Source organism: Sinocyclocheilus anshuiensis, unplaced genomic scaffold (genome assembly GCF_001515605.1).
Source record: "Sinocyclocheilus anshuiensis isolate Anshui unplaced genomic scaffold, SAMN03320099.WGS_v1.1 scaffold2270, whole genome shotgun sequence".
Classification (NCBI taxonomy): Eukaryota; Metazoa; Chordata; class Actinopteri; order Cypriniformes; family Cyprinidae; genus Sinocyclocheilus; species Sinocyclocheilus anshuiensis.
Window position 1 is genome coordinate 348,683 of NW_015557055.1, and position 20,265 is coordinate 368,947.

The 20,265-nt window shown below is 34.9% G+C and overlaps 2 protein-coding genes across 2 annotated transcripts in view; one reads left to right on the forward strand and one right to left on the reverse strand.

Annotated features, from left to right (window-relative positions):
• The window catches only part of LOC107676412 (sphingomyelin synthase-related protein 1-like), a 14,188-nt gene extending 2,516 nt beyond the window's left edge, over window positions 1-11,672 (reverse strand). Inside the window, exons 1-5 of the mRNA XM_016470950.1 lie at window positions 11,491-11,672; window positions 6,104-6,417; window positions 4,542-4,671; window positions 1,846-1,941; window positions 467-584 (exon numbers count right to left, since the gene is read on the reverse strand). Of these exons, the coding sequence (XP_016326436.1) occupies window positions 467-584; window positions 1,846-1,941; window positions 4,542-4,671; window positions 6,104-6,417; window positions 11,491-11,543 (711 nt within the window). The 5' untranslated portion in view covers window positions 11,544-11,672. The remainder of the gene's footprint in view (window positions 1-466; window positions 585-1,845; window positions 1,942-4,541; window positions 4,672-6,103; window positions 6,418-11,490) is intronic.
• A 4,809-nt stretch (window positions 11,673-16,481) lies between these two features.
• Window positions 16,482-19,386, forward strand: LOC107676426 (dual specificity protein phosphatase 13-like). The gene is made up of 3 exons (XM_016470971.1): window positions 16,482-16,623; window positions 17,479-17,696; window positions 19,004-19,386. The coding sequence occupies exons 1-3, from the start codon at window positions 16,499-16,501 to the stop codon at window positions 19,213-19,215; spliced, it is 555 nt and encodes a 184-aa protein (XP_016326457.1). The 5' UTR covers window positions 16,482-16,498; the 3' UTR covers window positions 19,216-19,386.
• Window positions 19,387-20,265: the final 879 nt, after the last annotated feature.

Sequence of the window (20,265 nt, forward strand, 5' to 3'; positions counted from 1 at the left end):
AAGGCAAAAAAATCTTAAGAAATAAATACATAAATATATGAAAGATAATAATTAATTAAATTATAAATATTTAAAATTAAAATAAATAATCTTACAATAAACACAACAAAAATAAAACACTTAAAAAAGTTGTCGGGTGATCATTAAGCAACATCTGCAAACCGTGAACATGCATATGTGTTGCTAAATTATTAAAATAGTCATATATTTTTGTATTAATAGATAATATTAATAAAAATCTCAAGAGGAATCGAAGAAAATATTTTAGGACCAAAAAAAAGCTGTGATGAGCCATAGGAATGTTCACTGGAGAATGAAACGCTGGCTGTGATCTGCTTCTCAGTGAAGGACACACACAATGCAATCTGATCCTTATGCAGCCTCACTTTCAGAAGAGTCTTCATGTAGTTCACTAAGTTTTGGATCAGAGTGAGTGAGTGTGTGTGTGTGTGTGTGACGTCCATACCTTCCCAGTGCACTGCAGGTGTTGCCCCGGGACAGAGAGAGACGTCACAAACATAGTGATGCAGCGCAGCATAAAGACCGTCCCCATGAGATTACACAACCGCCTCAACAGGATCGACCTGACAGAAACACAGGGACAAAAGCCTCTTTCATGACCTGACCTTTGACCTATGAGCTTCAGGTGAAGAGATGCTCCTCTGACATCATTCAAGACTATATTTATATTTATATTCAATACTATATATATATGTATATATATATATATATATAATATTATTCTACAGGAGAAAAATGTTTGTCTTCATAATCTTTCATTGAAATGTAATAACTTGCTTCACCTCTGAAATGACTTTCTACTGCGCTACTGTTGGAAATGTTTTATTTAGACAAGAAAAAACACACACCAAGTGATATTTATGCAGAAGAAGACAAATAATAATTTTAAGACTCCTGAAAATGGTGTATATTCAATACTATATATATATGTATATATATATATATATAATATTATTCTACAGGACAAAAATGTTTGTCTTCATAATCTTTCATTGAAATGTAATAACTTGCTTCACCTCTGAAATGACTTTCTACTGCACTACTGTTGGAAATGTTTTATTTAGACAAGAAAAAACACACACCAAGTGATATTTATGCAGAAGAAGACAAATAATAATTTTAAGACTCCTGAAAATGGTGTATAAGTCAAAGACGAGATGATTGTGGAGTTTGCATCAAATTAAATTTACAAAAGTGAATTTGCATACACAGAAAGCATATTAAATGCAAGTGAAGCGTCCACTTTAATGTTTCAAATAAAATAAAATGTCAAAATATGGGTGAAATAATCATTCAGCGTAACAGATGTATTTATGTAAAAATGAAACAACACTTATTCTGACCTGTACTTATTAATATATTTAAAAGAAAAATTGATCATACTAAATTGTATTATATAACTGATTAAAAATGTCTTGCTGACAAATGAGTCAAACCTGATGGTTTGAAGGACAGTGGCAAAGATTTAAAATGACAATTAATTAGTTTAGGGGGCCGTTTTTTAATGTCATCTAATGATTCTTGTTCTAAAGATGCCAGACAAGATTTTTTAGTTATATGAACTATTGTTACACTGAATTATATATTTTTTTGTAAATCATGGTAAAAATGCGTGATAGCCATTATTTTTTGCCCAGAAAAAAATTATACAGGACACATTGTAATGTACAGAAAAAAAAATTAAAGCTGTATTAAAATGTTTGTTCATTGTCTTGATGTCTCTATGCAAGATTTTAGTATTTTATGCAAAAAAATTACATGCAACAGCTTTATAATTAAATGCATAAACTATATTATACATATGTGCATGTGTGTGTTTGTTACCTGTGTTTGTGAAGCAGCAGAACTAGCAGCCAAACAGAACAGAGGATCACGCCACAGGCCTCAGCCATCGCAAAAGCCCAGGGGATTCTGGGTACACTGGAGGGAGAAGAGAACCAGGCGAAAGGTTAAAAAAAGAGCAAAACATAATCCTCCTCCAAACAGATGGTGATAATGATGTTATTTTGTGTTTTCGTGCTCATCTTCAGCTGTGAACTCTAACGATGTCCTGTGGTGCGTGATGGAGAAAGTCATCATCAACAGCAAACCTCAAAGCTTACAGATGTCTAAAGGGTGCAACTCATCATCAGAGCGGTTTAGTTTCATTTATGCTGCCAGAAACCTCAAAGAAATTATGTCTAATGAGTTTTAGTCTTTTAGTCTGGGGTGTTAGGGCACAACTCAAATCTGGCATCTTTATATATCTATTGATGATTTTCATCTCTACATTGATGTATTTTCTCTGAAATGGCTTAAAAATGTGATTTTAATGCAATTAGAGCAAGCATTCCCAAACATTTTTGTCAGCCAAACCTAAAATATTCACTTGTAGTCGCACCTGAAATTTTAAGATAATTTTTAAAAACTTTAAAAAGATATAAAATTTTTAAAAATCTAAAAAGATATTTAAAAGTTAATCATCTAACGGTACATTCACATATATGCAGTTCTCTAATGACAGTTAATGCTCACATGACATGCAGATCAGCAAAAAAAAAAAAGTTTTATTTTAGTAGTTATTTTGATTTTATTTTTAAAATAATTATTTTTATTTTAAATGTGAATGTTTTAATTAATTATTAGCTTTTCATCCACTCACCAACCCCAGTTTGGGAAACCCTGAATTAGAAAAAACACATTTACGTTCAAGTAGAACTTAAATAATGTTTAAACCACATTAAAGCAGCTTCCAAAGCAGAATCCTAATGGAAACGTGAAACTATCAGTGAATGATCTGATCTGGGCTGCGTTTCCAGAAGCATCGTGAGCTGATCGAACAGAACAGTGGTGCAAATTGGCCTATGACTCTTTATGGAAACACAGCCTTGAATCTCATGCATGTTATACAAATAGTGCTTGTCGTGTGAAGCACAAAAGCTCAACAATATTGGAGAAAGCAGGCGATTATTATTAGGTTTTATTAAGACCAAGTGCATTTTTCTTATTTCAAGATGGAAGATTATGTTTTGCAATGCATTTAGAGATTAAAGAAAGCGAAATAATTATCTAGCCTGCCTTTTAAAACACGCTTTGCATAGAAAAATGCCTATATTGTCTTAAATTGGTTCATATGTGCAGTTCACAACCTGATGCACATTATTCACAAAAAATGGAAAATGCTAGCTTAAATCACTAACTGCTAGCTGACTTAATGCAACTTTTGGAAAATGTGATCTTGCAGTCATTTTTTTATTTTTTTTATTTTTTAAGAAAGTAATACTGTAATTCAGCAAGGATGCATTAAAATCACCAATCTTCATATTCTGTGTGGTGGTCAGTTCACAGCAGTGATAGAAATTAATCTTTTCCAATAAGTTTACATTTATTTTTACCTTTATAAAGCCATTTTTTCTAAAAGTGTGCATCATCGTTTCAGTCAGATTCTTAGATTTAATCAGTCAGTTAGAATAATAAGACATTTGGTCTGTTACCAAGCAAATGAAATCAGTAGCAACAAAATTCATCTTTGCAATGCAGAGTAAACACAGAAGCTGCATCTGAAGTGGCATTTCGATGTGTTTACACACTGTTTAATGCAGCGCAGAGGGACATGGAATGATTTACCCTGCGGTTACAAATGCAAATAATGTTTTGATATTTTAAACATAAAACGGTGAATACTGATAAATGAAAAGACACTTTAAATGTGAAATTAAAACCAGTAGGTGGCAGCAGGTCACTGTTAATAAGTGAGTCATTGCGATTGACCCGAATCATTTAAACGGTTGATTCATTCAGAAACAAAACACCGTCATGTTGCTCAGAGACGCAAAACAATGTGGCAATGTGAGTGTCTAAAACGTACGTCTCTTAATATTAACTTCTTGTTTATTGAACTGTTGTATAAAATCAAGATCACATTTGTAATCATGCTGATCTTTGGAGGAAAAAAACGGCACTTTTCGTGTGATATTAACTACATGAAATTATATAAATATATACATTTTCTGCCCCCGTATCTTGAATTTTATGATCGTTCTAAATGCATTTTCACAGACTGAATCATGCAGTGAAAGAATGCACTCTAAATGCGTAATAAAAAGTTAAATCGCACATCGTTAAAACAACAATTACGATATTAATCGTAGACGATATATATCGGACACCCCCACAGTAAAGACATTTATAATGTTACAAAAGATTTCTATTTCAAATAAACGCTGTTTTTTTTAACTTTCTGTCATCTGTGAATCCTGAAAAATAACACAGTTTCCACAAAAATATTGTGCAGCACAACTGTTTTCAACATTGATAATAATCAGAAATGTTTCTTGAGCAGCAAACCAGCATATTAGAATGATTTCTGAAGATCATGTGACACTGAAGACTGGAGTAATGATGCTGAAAATTCAGCTTTGATTAAATTACAGTTTATCAGATATTCACATAGAAAACAGCTAATTCAAACTGAAATAAGATTTCACAATATTATGGTTTTTACTGTATTTTTTGATCAGATCACCTCAGCAAAGGCTCACCTGTCCAGGAAGATGTCAGGCAGCGGCGGGTACATCCTCATGTCTGGCACTCGCTCGTGGACGATCACCATGACGAAGGACATGAAGCCGAAGACGAAGACCACGTAGACAGAGCTGATGATGGGACGGTCTCATCGAGACGCATATTCACTCTCTGCCAGCAGGTGACGCTTATGGAGCAGCAGCTGCGCTTATAAACACTACTTTAATGAGCATAATACAGTGGCAAAATGAACAGAAAATGCCATCAGTTCCCCTCAGAGACACATTCACTCAAACCCCTAACCCCCCATAGTCTCGTGATTCGTTTAGCATCTCACTCGACTTGAATCGTCACATATTTTTATAGATTTTCAGCTCAGGGTGCATCGTTACATCTCTAGTGTTTAGAGCCCTGCACGGGCCTCAAATATAGGCCCTAGCCCGGCCCTGGCCCGAGACGCTCAAGCCCTAGCCTGGCCTTGAATTCTTGGCCCAAATCCGACCCGAGCCCGTCTTTTTCCCCCCTTCTCCCAAAACAGCTTATACTACTGTTTCAGCTATTAAAATAGTTCAGTTTTGTATGTATATTTTTAAAGCTGTACTTTTACTTGTACTTAAGTACAAATTAAGCAAAATAGGCTAATCTACTTCGTTACTTTTAAATCATAGCTCGTTACTGAATACGCCCACAATTTGAATTGATATTCAAACCTTTGCGTAACTTATGGACTTTATGCGTAGGCGATGTATATTATTTATAATATGGGACCCTGGACCACATAACCAGTCATAAGGGTAAATTTTTCGAAACTGAGATTTATACATCATCTGAAAGCTGAATAAATAATCTTTCCATGTCACATATTTTTATAGATCTTCAGCTCAGGGTGCATCATTACATCTCTAGTGTTTAAAGCCCTGCACGGGCCTCAAATATAGGCCCTAGCCCGGCCCTGGACCGAGATGCTCAGGCCCTTGTCCGACAGCTCTTCAGAATTCTTGGCCCGAGTCCGACCCGAGCCTGTCTTTTTTTTCCCTTCTCCCAAAACAGCTTACTACTGTTTCAGCTATTAAAATAGTTCAGTTTTGTATGTAATGGTAAAGTGATTATATTTAGTTTAGTTTTTTTATTAAGTTAATTTAGAAAAACTAAAGCGCGCTTTGCAGGACATGAGGCGCCGGCGCGATCACTTGCATTGGAAACAACTTAAAATACGCAGTGGTGGAGGTAACGAATTGCAACTACTCACATTACTGTAATTAAGTAGTTTTTTCGGGTACTTGTACTTTTTTGAGTATATTTTTAAAGCTGTACTTTTCCAAGCTACTTAAGACTGGTTTTGTGGTCCAGGGTCACATATAATCAATACAACAATATTTCATACAGTAGCCTATGTGTACGCTGCACGTATATGGGCACAATAAAAGGAGAGAAGCTAAATGAGCCCGAACCCGATCTGTAAAAAAAAGAAATGGCCCGAGCCCGTCCCGAATGGGCCCCGCTTGCAGACCTCTACTAGTGTTAAGCTCAAGTCCTGCTCTCCAATGTAAATGCTGTTAAAAACCGCGATTACACAAACCTGTGCTGCTCTGAGGCGAGTGTCCGTCGTAGGACAGACCGAGCTCCTCTAACACGTCGGCGTTCTGCTTCTGCAGCTTCCTGAGAGAAACCATCAGCCGTTTAATGTCTCCCAGGACCTTGAGCTCCAGCGGAGGAGAGCGCAGGTCGTACTCGCTCAGCGTCAGCAGGCTGGTTCCGTCCAGACGGTGTTTGTTACACAGCAGGTCCACGTAATCGCAGAAGCCCTCTTCACGCAGCCAGCAGCCCACGTGCTTCGGGGTCCAGTGCCGGACGCTACCGGCCATCTCTTGCTCGCGCATCCTCTCACAGGAACTGAAGACAGAAAACAGAAACATGACGACTATGATATCTAAAGGCACTAGGGACAACTTTTGTGTGAAAGATGTAAATAATAATTAACTATTCTTCATCCTTGCACATCACATCCGGATGTAAACTAGCACATCTGCTGATACTCCAGTAAAACAGGCCACATTCACAACATAGGATCTCAAGATTGTGCACTACTAGGGATTTGAAGCACTGAATCCCAGCTGTGCTGCTTGGATTGAGCTTCGATTATCTGACTCGTTCATTAAGGATCAGTCTGAGTAAGCAGTATCTGTTAGGCTTCCTTCAATTTTCAAGTAATCAAACTGGCTGAACAAGTAATTTCAACTTAAATTATATTAAATTGACTTAAAAAGTTGAGTTGAATCTCATATTACTAAAAAAAAGATGAAATTGGTTAATTATTTTAATAAATTTCTTTATTAAAGAAATAATAAATAAAATCAAATGTGAATTATGTGATCACAATTTTTTTTACAGTGTTAAGGGTATTTCTTTTTATGCCAATTTCTATTTTTTTTTCTCTTCAATCAGGTAGAGATTGTGAGTAAAAATATTTGTACTCATTTGCCCAGTAAACCAGGGATGGCTGGAAAAGTTATGCAAATTCATTGCTTAAAAAGAATCAAGAAACTTAATGGTCAGAAACTACGAGTGTCGGCCTTCAAATATTGTTGTGGACAACAAGAGTCAAAAAAGCGAAGACGAAGACCACGTAGACAGAGCTGATGATGGTCTTCCAGTACTCGGGGTCCAGTCTCCGCGGCTGCTGCTTGTATTTGCCGTTGTTGTACTGATGATACGGATCGCTGCTCAATGTGTCCAACACGGCATCGCAATCCTGCGCAGACTCACTGTTACACAGCCAGTCCACTCCACCTGAACAACGCCAAACACACACACTACAGTTCAATCAGACTTTACTCTGCATAGTAACCAGATAACAAGAGATGTAAATGACCTTCAATGACGTAAAGCTGAACGGAGCACTCTTGCAATCGTCACTGGTGTAACTTTATCTCGTTTTTACAGCTAGAGTTTTCTTCAATCCCATCGGAATTAATTTATTTACTACTTATTTTACTCAAATTGAGAATGAGCTTTGTAAATACCATAAAAGTAGTTCTTATATGGCTTCAGAAGTCTTATATAGTGCATAAATAATATGGACTGCTTTTCATAATACCTTTATAGTATTTTTTTTGTGTCTTTTGACATTTTTAGCACCAATGGTTCAATTATTGTGCTGTACTTTAGCTGTTTGTATAGTAAAGCACTTGAAAGTCCACTTAAAGTCATCCTATGTTATGTAAATGCTGTCTAAAAACAAATGGGCAGTTTTACAACCAGTCCACTCCACCTGAACAACATGAAATACACAAACTATATCTGTATCTGACTTTGCTTTGCATATTTTAAACAAATAAGCACATAAATAGTAAACAAGATACTTATATGTCAGAAATAAAGTAAACTGCTGCACTACTGAAATCGTCACTGTGGTGTCATTTTATCAACCAAATTTATCTGGTTTTACAGCTAAAATTGCTGATATTTTCTTCAATCCTATCAGTTTATTTTAGGGATGTAATGATTCACTCAACTCACAATGCGACATGAGTCATGATACGGATTTCACAATACCATTTTCTCACATGTAACAAAATAAGATTTAAGACAAATTACACATAAAAAGGTGTCCTTTTATTATTTCCCAGACAAAATGCTGCACATTTCTTTGTGAAATTGAAATACGTCAAATAACAAAATTGAAATTTTTAAATGGCAAATCAAATAACTAAATGAGGCAAATAAAAGAAATCTCTTCATAAACAAACTAAGGCTTTGCCTGTGCTCTTTCCATTTAATGCAACCACTGCATTTGAATCACGATCCTAACAAAGTTGCTGCAAACATGCAGCATGAGCAGTTTTTGATTTAAATTAGTAGCATAATTTCGAAATTTGAAGGAAAAACAGAATGTCTGACTTTAGTTTTGTGAAACCATACTACATAAAACATCTGCACGAAACAAAAACAGCAGACGGTCTCATTGAGACGCATATTCACTCTCTGCCAGCAGGTGGCGCTTATGGAGCAGCAGCTGCGCTTATAAACACTACTTTAATGAGCATAATACAGTGGCAAAATGAACAGAAAATACCTACAGTGTTAAGGGTATTTCTTTTTATGCCAATTTCTATTTTTTTTTCTCTTCAATCAGGTAGAGATTGTGAGTAAAAATATTTGTACTCATTTGCCCAGTAAACCAGGGATGGCTGGAAAAGTTATGCAAATTCATTGCTTAAAAAGAATCAAGAAACTTAATGGTCAGAAACTACGAGTGTCGGCCTTCAAATATTGTTGTGGACAACAAGAGTCAAAAAAGTGAAGAACCGCTGGCATAGAAAGAGTTCAAAACAGTAGGTTTTGAATACATCTTTGTTCTGCTCTGAATCTCGGTTCATTAGCTCTCAGAAAACACTTAACATGTCTGTCTTTTGCCTCTGAACGTCTGATAACTTTCCTCCGAAGCGACAGATCCGTAATGCTTAGAAACACAACCACATTTACACAAACCTTCAGAAAGCACCCGATCATGTAACACTTCATTTTAACACACCACAGGAACAGAAGCAGGTCTTTTCTTGCTGACGTCTCACTCACAGATGAAACACAGACACGTTTCCAAAAAGAAGCTAAAATACAGCATTTAACATGCAACACAGTGACAAGATGATATGAGATGCGTGTGAAATCACGTCTGAACATGTGCATGTCTGTATCAGACTTTGCATATTTTAAACAAATAATTAAGTAAATAGTAAACATCATATTTAAATGTCAGAAAATGACCTTCACTGAATTGTAGTCACTGGCTGCACTATTGCAGTTGTCACTGGTGTTATTTTATCAACCAAATTCATCTAGTTTCACATTCTAGAACAGGTTAAGTGGCTGATAATAACTTATAAGCATTATTTTTTTTCAATCCCATCAGAATAAATACTATTTATTTTACTCAAAATTTGAAAGGAATTTAGAAAAGTACCATAAAAGTAGATAATATAAATTGTGTTCATGTATGGCTCCAGGAAAATAGTGCATAAAAAAAGTTAACTGTGACTTTTTATCTCACAATTTTGACTTTTTTTCTCATTATTTTGACTTTTTTTCCCCTCATAATTCTGAGTTTATATCTAACAATTCTGCCTTTTTTCCCTCGCATTTCTGACAAAAAAAAGTCTGACAAAAAAAAGTTTATTACTTGCATATTACTTGTGAGATATACACCCGAAATTATGAGAACAAAAGTCTGAATTGCGAGATATAAACTTGCAATAGCAAGAAAATAAGTCAGAATTGTGAGATAAAAAGTTACAATTACCTTTTTTATTTTTTATTCTGAGGGGGAAACAAAAATTGTAAAATGTAAACTCAAAATTGTGAGCAAAAAAAGCCATAATTCTGAGTTTATATCTCGCAATTCTGAATAAAAGTGTGAATTGAGATAAATTCTTTTCTCCATGGCGGAAACAGGCTGATTATAAATGATAAAAGTCTAATTATAAAGGATCCTTCCAGTTAACACTAATTAATCAAGCTAATAATTCACTCAAACCTAGTCGATTTTTAAAATATGTACTTTTGCATATCAACATAATCACAGTAGTGGCCACGCCCAACTCGTAGCCACGCCCATCGATAGCCACGCCCTCCCGCAGCAAGGCGAAATAACTCATAGTTCTTTAAGTAATTTAATATCGACTGTAAAATTACACAAGTATGAAAACAGCAACTTTTCCTGATAACAGCGAAAAGAACTTAAAATGTTCCGTCATTTTTGATCGTTAGGGTTATGGTTCTAAATGTTGTAGCTACGACTCGTCTGCATTTTAGCTCGCATTCTCCGGTGATTTATTAAAGGGCATACTCACATGATTTTAAAATGCATTTTACTTCATATTTTTTCTTAACTCTGCATTTGTAATGTAATTTTATTGACATTAGTAACTGTAATCAAATGACATAAAATTAAAATGCAATGCATTACATTACCAGGAAAAGTAAATAGAATACAGTAACGAGTTACTGTGTAACGCGTGCAACGTTACTGTTACTGTGTAACGTTACTGTTACTGTGTAACGCGTGCAACGTTACTGTTACTGTGTAACGTTACTGTTACTGTGTAACGCGTGCAACGTTACTGTTACTGTGTAACGTTACTGTTACTGTGTAACGCGTGCAACGTTACTGTTACTGTGTAACGTTACTGTTACTGTGTAACGCGTGCAACGTTACTGTTACTGTGTAACATTACTGTTACTGTGTAACGCGTGCAACGTTACTGTTACTGTGTAACGTTACTGTTACTGTGTAACGTGTGTAACGTTACTGTTACTGTGTAACGCGTTACACCCAACTCTGCTTATCAGACACAAGAAAACAACAGTAAAGTAATATGAGCCTGTTATTAAAGCACCCTTAGGTATAATTATATCTCTCAGCTCTTTACACTGCGGACTTTAATCAATACCCATACAGAGAAGCTTGTTGATAAGGAAAAGGACCAGGTACCTGCCAAACAGGAACGATTACACACTTTCAACACTCAAAACCTAGTGAGCTGCCTACCTAGAAAGCATTTGATACAAAATGTTGTTTAACCAGGTTAAATGAACTAGATTTTTCCGAGGAAAAAAATATTTGAAAACAGTTCTGTTTTTTTTATAACCGAAACTGACCCAGATTATTAAATGAGGGTCTGTGTGCGGCTTATAATCATAACACAAAATGTTAAATATGACCAAACGGCATAAATATATGCAGTGTGCCGCTTTAAATCTGCAAATGAACAGACACTAAATGACTAACATTTCTCCTTCCCACTCATAAACCTATCACAGCAATAAAAAATGAGAATAAAACAAAGAATGGACCTGAAAATGGATTCATACGCCAATTTCAATTCATCACTGTTATTAGTGTGATTTTTTTCAGATGCATGAGAGTGTGTTAGCATGCTAGCGGTTAGCCTGCTGCGCTTCACTTACGTTAATCGCTCCGAATCGCGATGCATCTCCTGAAAGTCACTCTGTCGCGGCATCTGTGGTAACTCATCGCGCCCTGACCCGGCTAGACGAGCACAGCTGAGAAAGAGCGTGTTTCAGTGTGTAAACACTGCAGGTGAGGTCACTTCCGCTGCCGCGTGCGCAGCGACATCCGCTGGTCAGCAGGTGGAATTACACCCTCGCTGCTGGGTTTCTAATGAGTTTCATGTTTGAAGTCATGGCTTCGCAACCAGTGTTGGGGAAAGTTACTTTTAAAAGTAATGCATTACAATATTGCGACAGAAGAAGAAATTTAAACACACTTATGTACGGTTGAACTGGATCATCGAAGGTCAGAAGCAAAGACAATGGTTAATAGAATGGGATTAAATACATAAAGCATATTTGTGTTGTTTAACTTTATTTATTGCAGGTTTGCGTCATATTCTGAGTTGCATTATTTTTATTCATTTTGAGGAATACTGAATCTGTTTTGTTTTTTTTGTGTGAGGGAGATGAATGAATTCATATTCATATTTATTTTGGAACTACAGTAACATCTTCTGATTTCTCTCAACATGGGGACAGGAGAGCTGTCAGTCGATAAACTGGAGAAAAAAAAAGGAACTTGCGTTACTTATTTGAAAAAGTAACTCAAATATTCTCTTGTAAATTAAAAAGTAATGCGTTACTTTACTAGTTACTTGAAAAAAGTAATCTGATTACGCAACTCGTGTTACTTGTAATGCGTTACCCCCAACACTGTTCGCAACATTATTAGTCAGCTGAACCCCTTTGACTTTGATTAATTAGTTTAATTAACTGTAATCATTTCTTTAAAGCACCATTTTCTGAAGTAAATGTGGTTGGTGTTCATGCAAACTCATTTTGGGTGTTCTGGGTGAACACTAGTGCATTGCTTGCCTAAATGTTAATTTTAGAAGACCAGCTGCAGCTGCTTCTGTCACTTCAGATAAATGTATCCGCTCAAACTGGACAGCAGCAGATATGAGATGCACATCTTACCAGAGACACGCAGTAGATGTGGAAGCTGTAGTCGTGGTCAGATCAGACACAGAGATCCACGAGTCTGTCTGTCTGATGGATGGCATCCGTGAAACTCCTCTGTTAAGGAACTGGAGAAAATACTGTTTGGAGGGAAGAGGAGCTGAAATCATGTGGATGAAGAGTGGCCCAACCTTTACCTGGGTGCTGCTATGTGAGTCACAGCGTTAGAACTAAAAACACTTTCATTACTTGAAATAAAGTGACAAATTTAACAGAAATAAAATTAAATTAAACGAAACAAAATTTTCATTTTCATTTTGGTGTACAAAAAAAAAACTACTGCTGAAATCAAAATTAATAAAAACTAGCCTATATTCCTATATAGCCTATATAGCAAAATATTAGTGTTCGTACTGGGATACTATTATATACATGTTATTGATATTTTAATAGTTTTTGTTATTTTTCATTCATTTTAATTAAAGTTTGTCATTTTGTTGTGTGGTGTTTTTTTTTTTATGTGTGAATTTTTCTTAGGTGTAAACTATTAGTTATTAAAAAAAACAAAAACGTTAACTAATAAAATGGCAAAAACACAACAAAATTACTAAAACTTTAATTAAAATGGAAAATACAAAAACTAATTCTCTCTCTATATAAACATATATACACACACACACTCTATCGGTCAAAAGTTTGGGATCAGAACGGTTTTTAATGCTTTTTTTTTCTTTCTCTACAGGAATGTTTTATGCTCATCAAGGCTGCGTTTATTTGATCAAAAATACAGGAAAAAAATTAATATTGTGAAATATTATGATGTAAAATAACGTTTTTCTATTTTAATATACATTAAACTGTAATTTATTTCTGTGATGCGCAGCTGTATTTTCAGCATCATTACTCCAGTCTTCAGTGTCACATGATCTTCAGAAATCATTCTAATATGCTGATTTATTATCAGTGTTGGAAACTGTTGTGCTGCTTAATTTTTTTTTTTTTTGGAAGCTGTGATACTTTTTTTCAGGATTCTATGATGAATAAAAAGTTAAAAAGAAGAGCATTTATTTAAAATAGAAATATTTTCTAACAATATACACTACAGTTCAAAAGTTTGGGGTCGGTACATTTTTATTTATTCTTTTTTTTGAAAGAAATTAAAACTTTTATTCAGCGAGGATGTGTTAAATTGATAAGAAGTGATAGCAAAGATTTATATTGTTAGAAAATATTTATATTTTGAATAAATGCTGTTCTTTTTCACTTTTTATTCATCAAAGAATCCTGAAAAAAGTATCAGTTTCCCAAAAAATATTTGGCAGCACAACTGTTGATAATTCTAATAATAAATCAGCATATTAGAATGATTTCTGAAGATCATGTGACACTTTACACTGGAGTAATGGCTGATGGAAATACAGCGCTGCATCGCAGAAATAAATTATATTTTAAAGGATATTAATATAGAAACCATAATTTTATATTGTAATAACATTTTGCAAGATTACTGTTTTTTTCAGTATTTTTGATCAAATAAATGCAGCCTTGATGAGCAGAAGAGACTTCTTGAAAAAACATCACAAGTCTTACTGATCCCAAACTTTTGAACAGTATATATACATAAATAAAAAAAACAGATACTAATTTACATGCAAACATACTACATACAAGTCTTATTGTAGTATCAATATTATTGTATAGTTTTTATTAATATTTTAAGTGTTTATTTTTATATTTTTATTTTAATTCTGTTTTCATTTAAATTTAAGTTTTAGTCATTTTTGTTGTGCGTCTTGTCATTTTTCTATACACAATTTTTAATAAGTTATATTAGTACATCAAGTTCAAGTAAATTTAAAATGATTTTACTTTCAGTTTTAGTTGACTATGATTTCTCCTTCATAATCATACACCACATTAATCTCTCAGCAGCATTATCTGAACCAAAGTCAGGCCAGATACTTATTTTCTAGATGAGTTTGATTTTATGGGCATCATATAAAGCTCTGCGTGCTCTGGGGCCCGTCTGACGTTTCAGCAGCTGTATATTTCTGATCTGCAGGTCTGTGGCTAATGATGGGTTCAGTGTGTGGAAGCTGGGCATCACTCGCGTTCTGAACGCCGCTCAGGGAAAGATGCACTGCCACGAGTTTTACGGCTCAACAGTCGATTATTACAGAGTCCCAGCCGATGATTCGCCATCGGTGCGAGTCGCTCGGCGTCTCTGGTTCTGGCTCATCTCATGATACACCAGCATCTTTCTCTACTGGAGGCTATTAAAGCGGTCAAACAGCACCGCTGGATCTTCCCAAACCGAGGCTTTCTCAAACAGCTGCGGGCTCTGGATGTGACTCCACACCGTACGGAACGCAACACACTGTACATAAACACCAACAACATTCCAGCATCACCAGCCTGTGTGAGACCGTCTTTAATAAAGGGGTTTTGCAGCACTGCCAGAAGAACCTTTTCAGTGAACAGTTCTTAAAAGAACCATTTTTTTAGTGTGAAGGTTAGTTTAGTCATCTAAAGAACATTTAGATTGACCTTTTGTTCAATGGAAAGGTTCCATGGATGTTAAAGGTTCTTTATGGAACCATCAATGACAATAAAGAACCTTTGTTTTTACGAGTGTACCGGAGATGTTAGCACACCTCAAGTCTCATGTTTTAGAAGTAAAATGTAATAAATTACTTAATAATTTTACAGTTAACTTTAGGTATTCAATTACTTGGTAAAAATGTAGATAATTCGGAGATTTATTGTATATAATTTTAATATCTTTACTATAAAATGTGTTTTAACTCCATTTATATAGTGAAAAATAAAAGTCCCTGCATGTTCCTTTTTTTTTGTTTTGTATTAAAAAAAATAATTTAATTAAATTTTTGGTGTATTGGGGTGATTTGTTATATTTGCTCAAGTTATTTATTTATTAATCTTTATAATCTAATAATAATATATTTTAAAATCTTTATAATAATATTTCGGATGTTTCAAATTATAATCACTAATTCACTAACAATTCACTAAAAAAAGAAAATTGTCATTCTCGCTTCATGTCTTTCCAAACCTTTTTAATTTTGTGTGTGTTTAGTTCTGTACATTACAGTGTTTTGTTACATTTGCCCACAGCTGTTTGTTTTTATTTATGTATTCATTCAATTTTTTTAACTGGCTTAAATTAAAACCTTTACAATAACATTTTTAATATTTCAAAGTTTCACTACACTCACTAATTCATTAATAATTCACCGGGAAAAATAAGAAAATTCAGAGACCTGTGTAAAAACTTTTTTTGTTTATTCTTATTTTTGTTAAGTTTTGTATATTGGGGTGTTTTATATTTGCCTGCAGCTATGCATTTATGTTTTCATTTTATGTTTTTTGTTTACTGCCATTACCAACATTTTTAGAATAATATTTTGAATATTTCAAAATTTCACTCAATTCTTCCAAAAAAGACAATTCTGTCATTTACTCAACCCTCATGTCATTTCACACTATGTGCTGTTATTTTATCTGTGGAAAACAACAAGAGAATCTTCATTTCTGTAAATCTTTATGCTACGCATTTGCATTAAATAACAGTTTTTATTGTTTGGTAATCTCCAAAAAGATCTTGTACAGAGCAGAGCTGCATGATTTCCGACGCACCAGTTTCTGAATCGGAATGCAGATGTGAAAAAGAAGATTATCAGTGAATAATGACCACATTTTTTTAAATGCCTTTTTGGAGCTTGACAGATGCACTCATTATAAACTGTGAAAGAAAACATAACAGAAAAGGTATACAGGTCAGATCTGCCTGTTTGCAGTGCATTCATGGAGTGTGTGAGTGTGTGTACATCATGTCTCCGTCAGTAAGACTATCTGCTCACTGAAGCACTAAACTGGGTAGCAGCTGTTGTGTGGGATCAGTGCGAGAGCCACGAGTCAGGAGCGCTGGATCATTATAAACACACTCTCTTCATCTTTTGGCGGGTAATTCAGGAAAGAAGCGATGGCCCGTAAATATAGCAGCAAAGAGTATCTGTCAGTCAAGGACCTGGAGAAAGTTTTGGACTCGTGTAAGTTAAACTTGCACCAAATCGATGAGGTCTGGCCAAACCTGTACATCGGCAACGTGTGAGTATACAAGCTGCTTGACTGTTGGCTTTGACAGCTAGAAGTCATATTTATACTGTTTTGGCTTTTTAAAGCAGACCTCACAACACTGAGATCAACAGACCACTTTAAACTATACGTTCACAAAACATTTTACTTCCATAAACTGATGGATTACCAAGTGAAATAGAATTTTCAACAAGACTAAATAAGGCAGAAGATTTTATCCATAAGCAATTGATTGGATGGTGAAAACTGGACGCTTTAAACTAGAATCAGGGTTATTATAGTTAACTAAAACTAAAACGTTAACTGAAATAAATTAAAATATTTAAAAATGATATATTTATTTTTATAAAATTAAATATTTTGTAATAATTTTAAATCATTTTTAAAATGATTTCTTTAAGAACTTTTATTTCTTGATTTATTTTTAAAATAATAATGACTAAATTAAATAATTAAATAAATGAAATTATTATTTTATTTTAGCTAGTTGCCAAGTATTTCTCATTTGTCTGTAGTTTAACTTCAAGTAGTGAAATAACTAAAACTAAACTAAAACCAATACATATAAAATTAACAAAACATATATATATACATATTTTTAAAAACTAATAAAAATTACAAAAACACATACACACACACACACACACACAAATAAAATTTTACTAAAATTAAAAATAATATCTTTTTCATATTATTTCCAATTATACTAAAATAACACTTGATTAGAATGGAGGTGAAATTTGGCTGAAATCTTCCTTAAAGAAAGCAAACCTGGTCAATTTTGACTTTGATATGTGACCATACAGGTTGCAATCTCCTGTCATTTCTAATCATCTTCTGATGATGTATTTATCATTTTCCCGTCAGAGGAATAGCGCAGAACCGAAGCGCCCTGCAGAAACTCGGCATCACTCACATTCTGAACGCCGCTCACACCAAGAGAGGAAGCATCGGGGACCAGAACTACTACGGCACTAGTTTTGTGTACTGCGGGATCCCCGCTGACGACTCCACACACTTCGATTTGGACGTTTACTTCAAACCGGCAGCAGAATTCATTCATAAAGCTCTCAACACTCCTGATGGTAAGAAGAAATCACTTTAAATCACTGAAGAATTCACTAGTAGAAGTAAAACCGCTTGTGCACTACAGTCTTGACCCTAATGACTTTCTGAGCATGCTCCTGGACTTACTGTGTATGATTAATCAGTGCACGATATTAAAAATAAAAAGTCTACATAATCTTCCATAAAAATGTAATTGCTCTGCCTCTGTAAAGACTTTTATTTTCAGGAGACGTGGTGTAGGTTATATGTGTTAACCAATAGCCAAATAGCAATTTAAGCACTCTAAATTCGGCAATCATACAGTATCAAAAAATTATACAAAAATAATTTTTTTTTGTATTTATTTTGTTTTTTGGAATCCGTGGAGATTCTCTGGAGGATGAACTTAAACTTCAGCCTCTACATTCAGGTCAAAAATTCTGATAAGAAAAGTTTAAGGAGAAAATCAAGTCTTGTCCTACATTTTGTCAGCGTTGAATGTTTCACTCGCAATACATTACTGAAATAAAATGTGTTGCAAATGCTTTTTTATTTGTTGCAAAAAGTAGTTTTGTGTTGTTTTCTAGTGAAACTATCAAGACATGTTAATTCAAGATAAATTTGCACTTTACACACTACTATTCAAAAGTTTGGAGGTCAGAATTTTTTTTTCTTTAAAGACATTTATACTTTTATACAACAAGGATGCATTAAATTGATCGAAAGTGACAGTAAAGACATTTATAATGTTACAAAAGATTTCTATTTCAAATAAATGCTGTTCTTTTGAACTTTCTATTCATCCTGAAAAATAAAATGTATCAGTTTGCACAAAAATATTGTGCAGCACAATTGTTTTCAACACTGATAATAATCAGAAATGTTTCTTGAGCAGCAAATCAGAATATTAGAATGATTTCTGAAGGATCATGTGACACTGAAGACTGGAGTAATGATGCTGAAAATTCAACGTTGATCGCAGAAATAAATTATACTTTAACAGATATTCACATAGAAAACAGCTGTTTTCAATTGTAATAATATTTCACAATTTTTACTCTCAATTAAACGCAGCCTTCTTTCAAAAAAAGCATTACAGCATGAGGCTGAAGTGTTTTACTCACTGAAGGTTGTGTTGCTGGACTCGAGGTGCGTCTCGTCTGCAGTGTCTGTAGAAACAGCTGTATTATTAGCAGTGAGCTCAAGGCCATCAAATGAATCATTGCAATGAATTGTGGGTTTTATTTTTACCAGCGAGGAACTGGCAAGAATGAGAGGCTGCTGTCACGTCTTCTATTAAAACCATAAAGTCCGTTTGTAACCAGATCTTTGCCTTCCACCTTAGGAAAAGTTCTGGTGCACTGCATCATGGGAATGAGCCGCTCCTCGTCGCTGGTGCTGGCGTACCTGATGCTCTATCACGACATGCCTCTGCACGCGGCCATACGGCGCATCATCCAGAAACGAGCCATCTATCCCAACAGAAACTTCCTGGCTCTGCTGCTGGACCTGGACCTGCAGAGGAAGAAGAAGCACAGACGATGTGTCCTGCTGTGAGCAAACAACTACAGGACTGACCACGTGATGAACGATCACGACACCGCGTCCTAACCAGGCCGCATGTGACAAGTGCTTTGATTCTCCACACTGAACGCGAAAACATAAATGCAATCAATATGTGATGCTTACAGTAATGTGGAGCTGGAATTTGGACCAATGAGATTTGATTGTGGGAGGAGCTTATGCAAAAGGAAAAGTTATTTTTTCTCCTAAAGGAATAGTTTACCCAAAAATGAAAATTTGCTGAATATGTTCTCACCCTCGGGTCATCCGAGATGTAGGTGAGTTTGTTTCTTCATCAGATTTGGAGAAATGTAGCATTGCATCAGTGTCTCAGCAATGGATGCTCTGCAGTGAATGGGTGCCGTCAGAATGAGAGTCCAAACAGCTGATAAAAACATCACAATAATCCACAGCACTCCAGTCCATCAGTTAACATCTGGAGAAGACAAAAGCTGAAACAAATCCAGCATTAAGACGTTTTTAACTAAAATACGAGTCCATAATAACGCTTCCTCCAGTGAAAAAGTCCATCTCCTGTTGTCTCTCACATCAAAATCCACTGACGTATTTGTTTAGAGCTGTTTGGCTTGTAAACAGATGAAATGGCTTTTTCACTGGAGGAAGCGTTATTATGGATATTATGGACTCATAATTTAGTTAAAAACGTCTTAATGATAGATTTGTTTCAGCTTTTGTCTTCTCCAGATGTTAACTGATGGACTGGAGTGGTGTGGATTACTTGTGATGTTTTTATCAGCTGTTTGGACTCTCATTCTGACGGCACCCATTCACTGCAGAGCATCCATTGCTGAGACACTGATGCAGTGCTACATTTCTCCAAACCTGATGAAGAAACAAACTCATCCTAATCTTGGATGGCCTGAGGATGAGCACATTTTCAGCACATTTTCATTTTTGGGTGAACTATTCATTTAAATAAAAAATGTAATATGTATGCTTATACACAAATACTGGTTGATATAGTCCATTTTAACTAGATTGTTTTATATTTACATATATCTAGCTAAAAATGCAGATTATTGC

What these genes read in the sequence shown, in the direction of transcription:
- LOC107676426 (XM_016470971.1), top strand. Translation starts at nt 16,499, where the DNA reads ATGGCCCGTAAATATAGCAGCAAAGAGTATCTGTCAGTCAAGGACCTG. An exon ending in AACCTGTACATCGGCAACGT is followed by an intron (nt 16,624 to 17,478) that starts GTGAGTATACAA and finishes TTTTCCCGTCAG; the next exon opens with AGGAATAGCGCAGAACCGAA. An exon ending in AGCTCTCAACACTCCTGATG is followed by an intron (nt 17,697 to 19,003) that starts GTAAGAAGAAAT and finishes CTTCCACCTTAG; the next exon opens with GAAAAGTTCTGGTGCACTGC.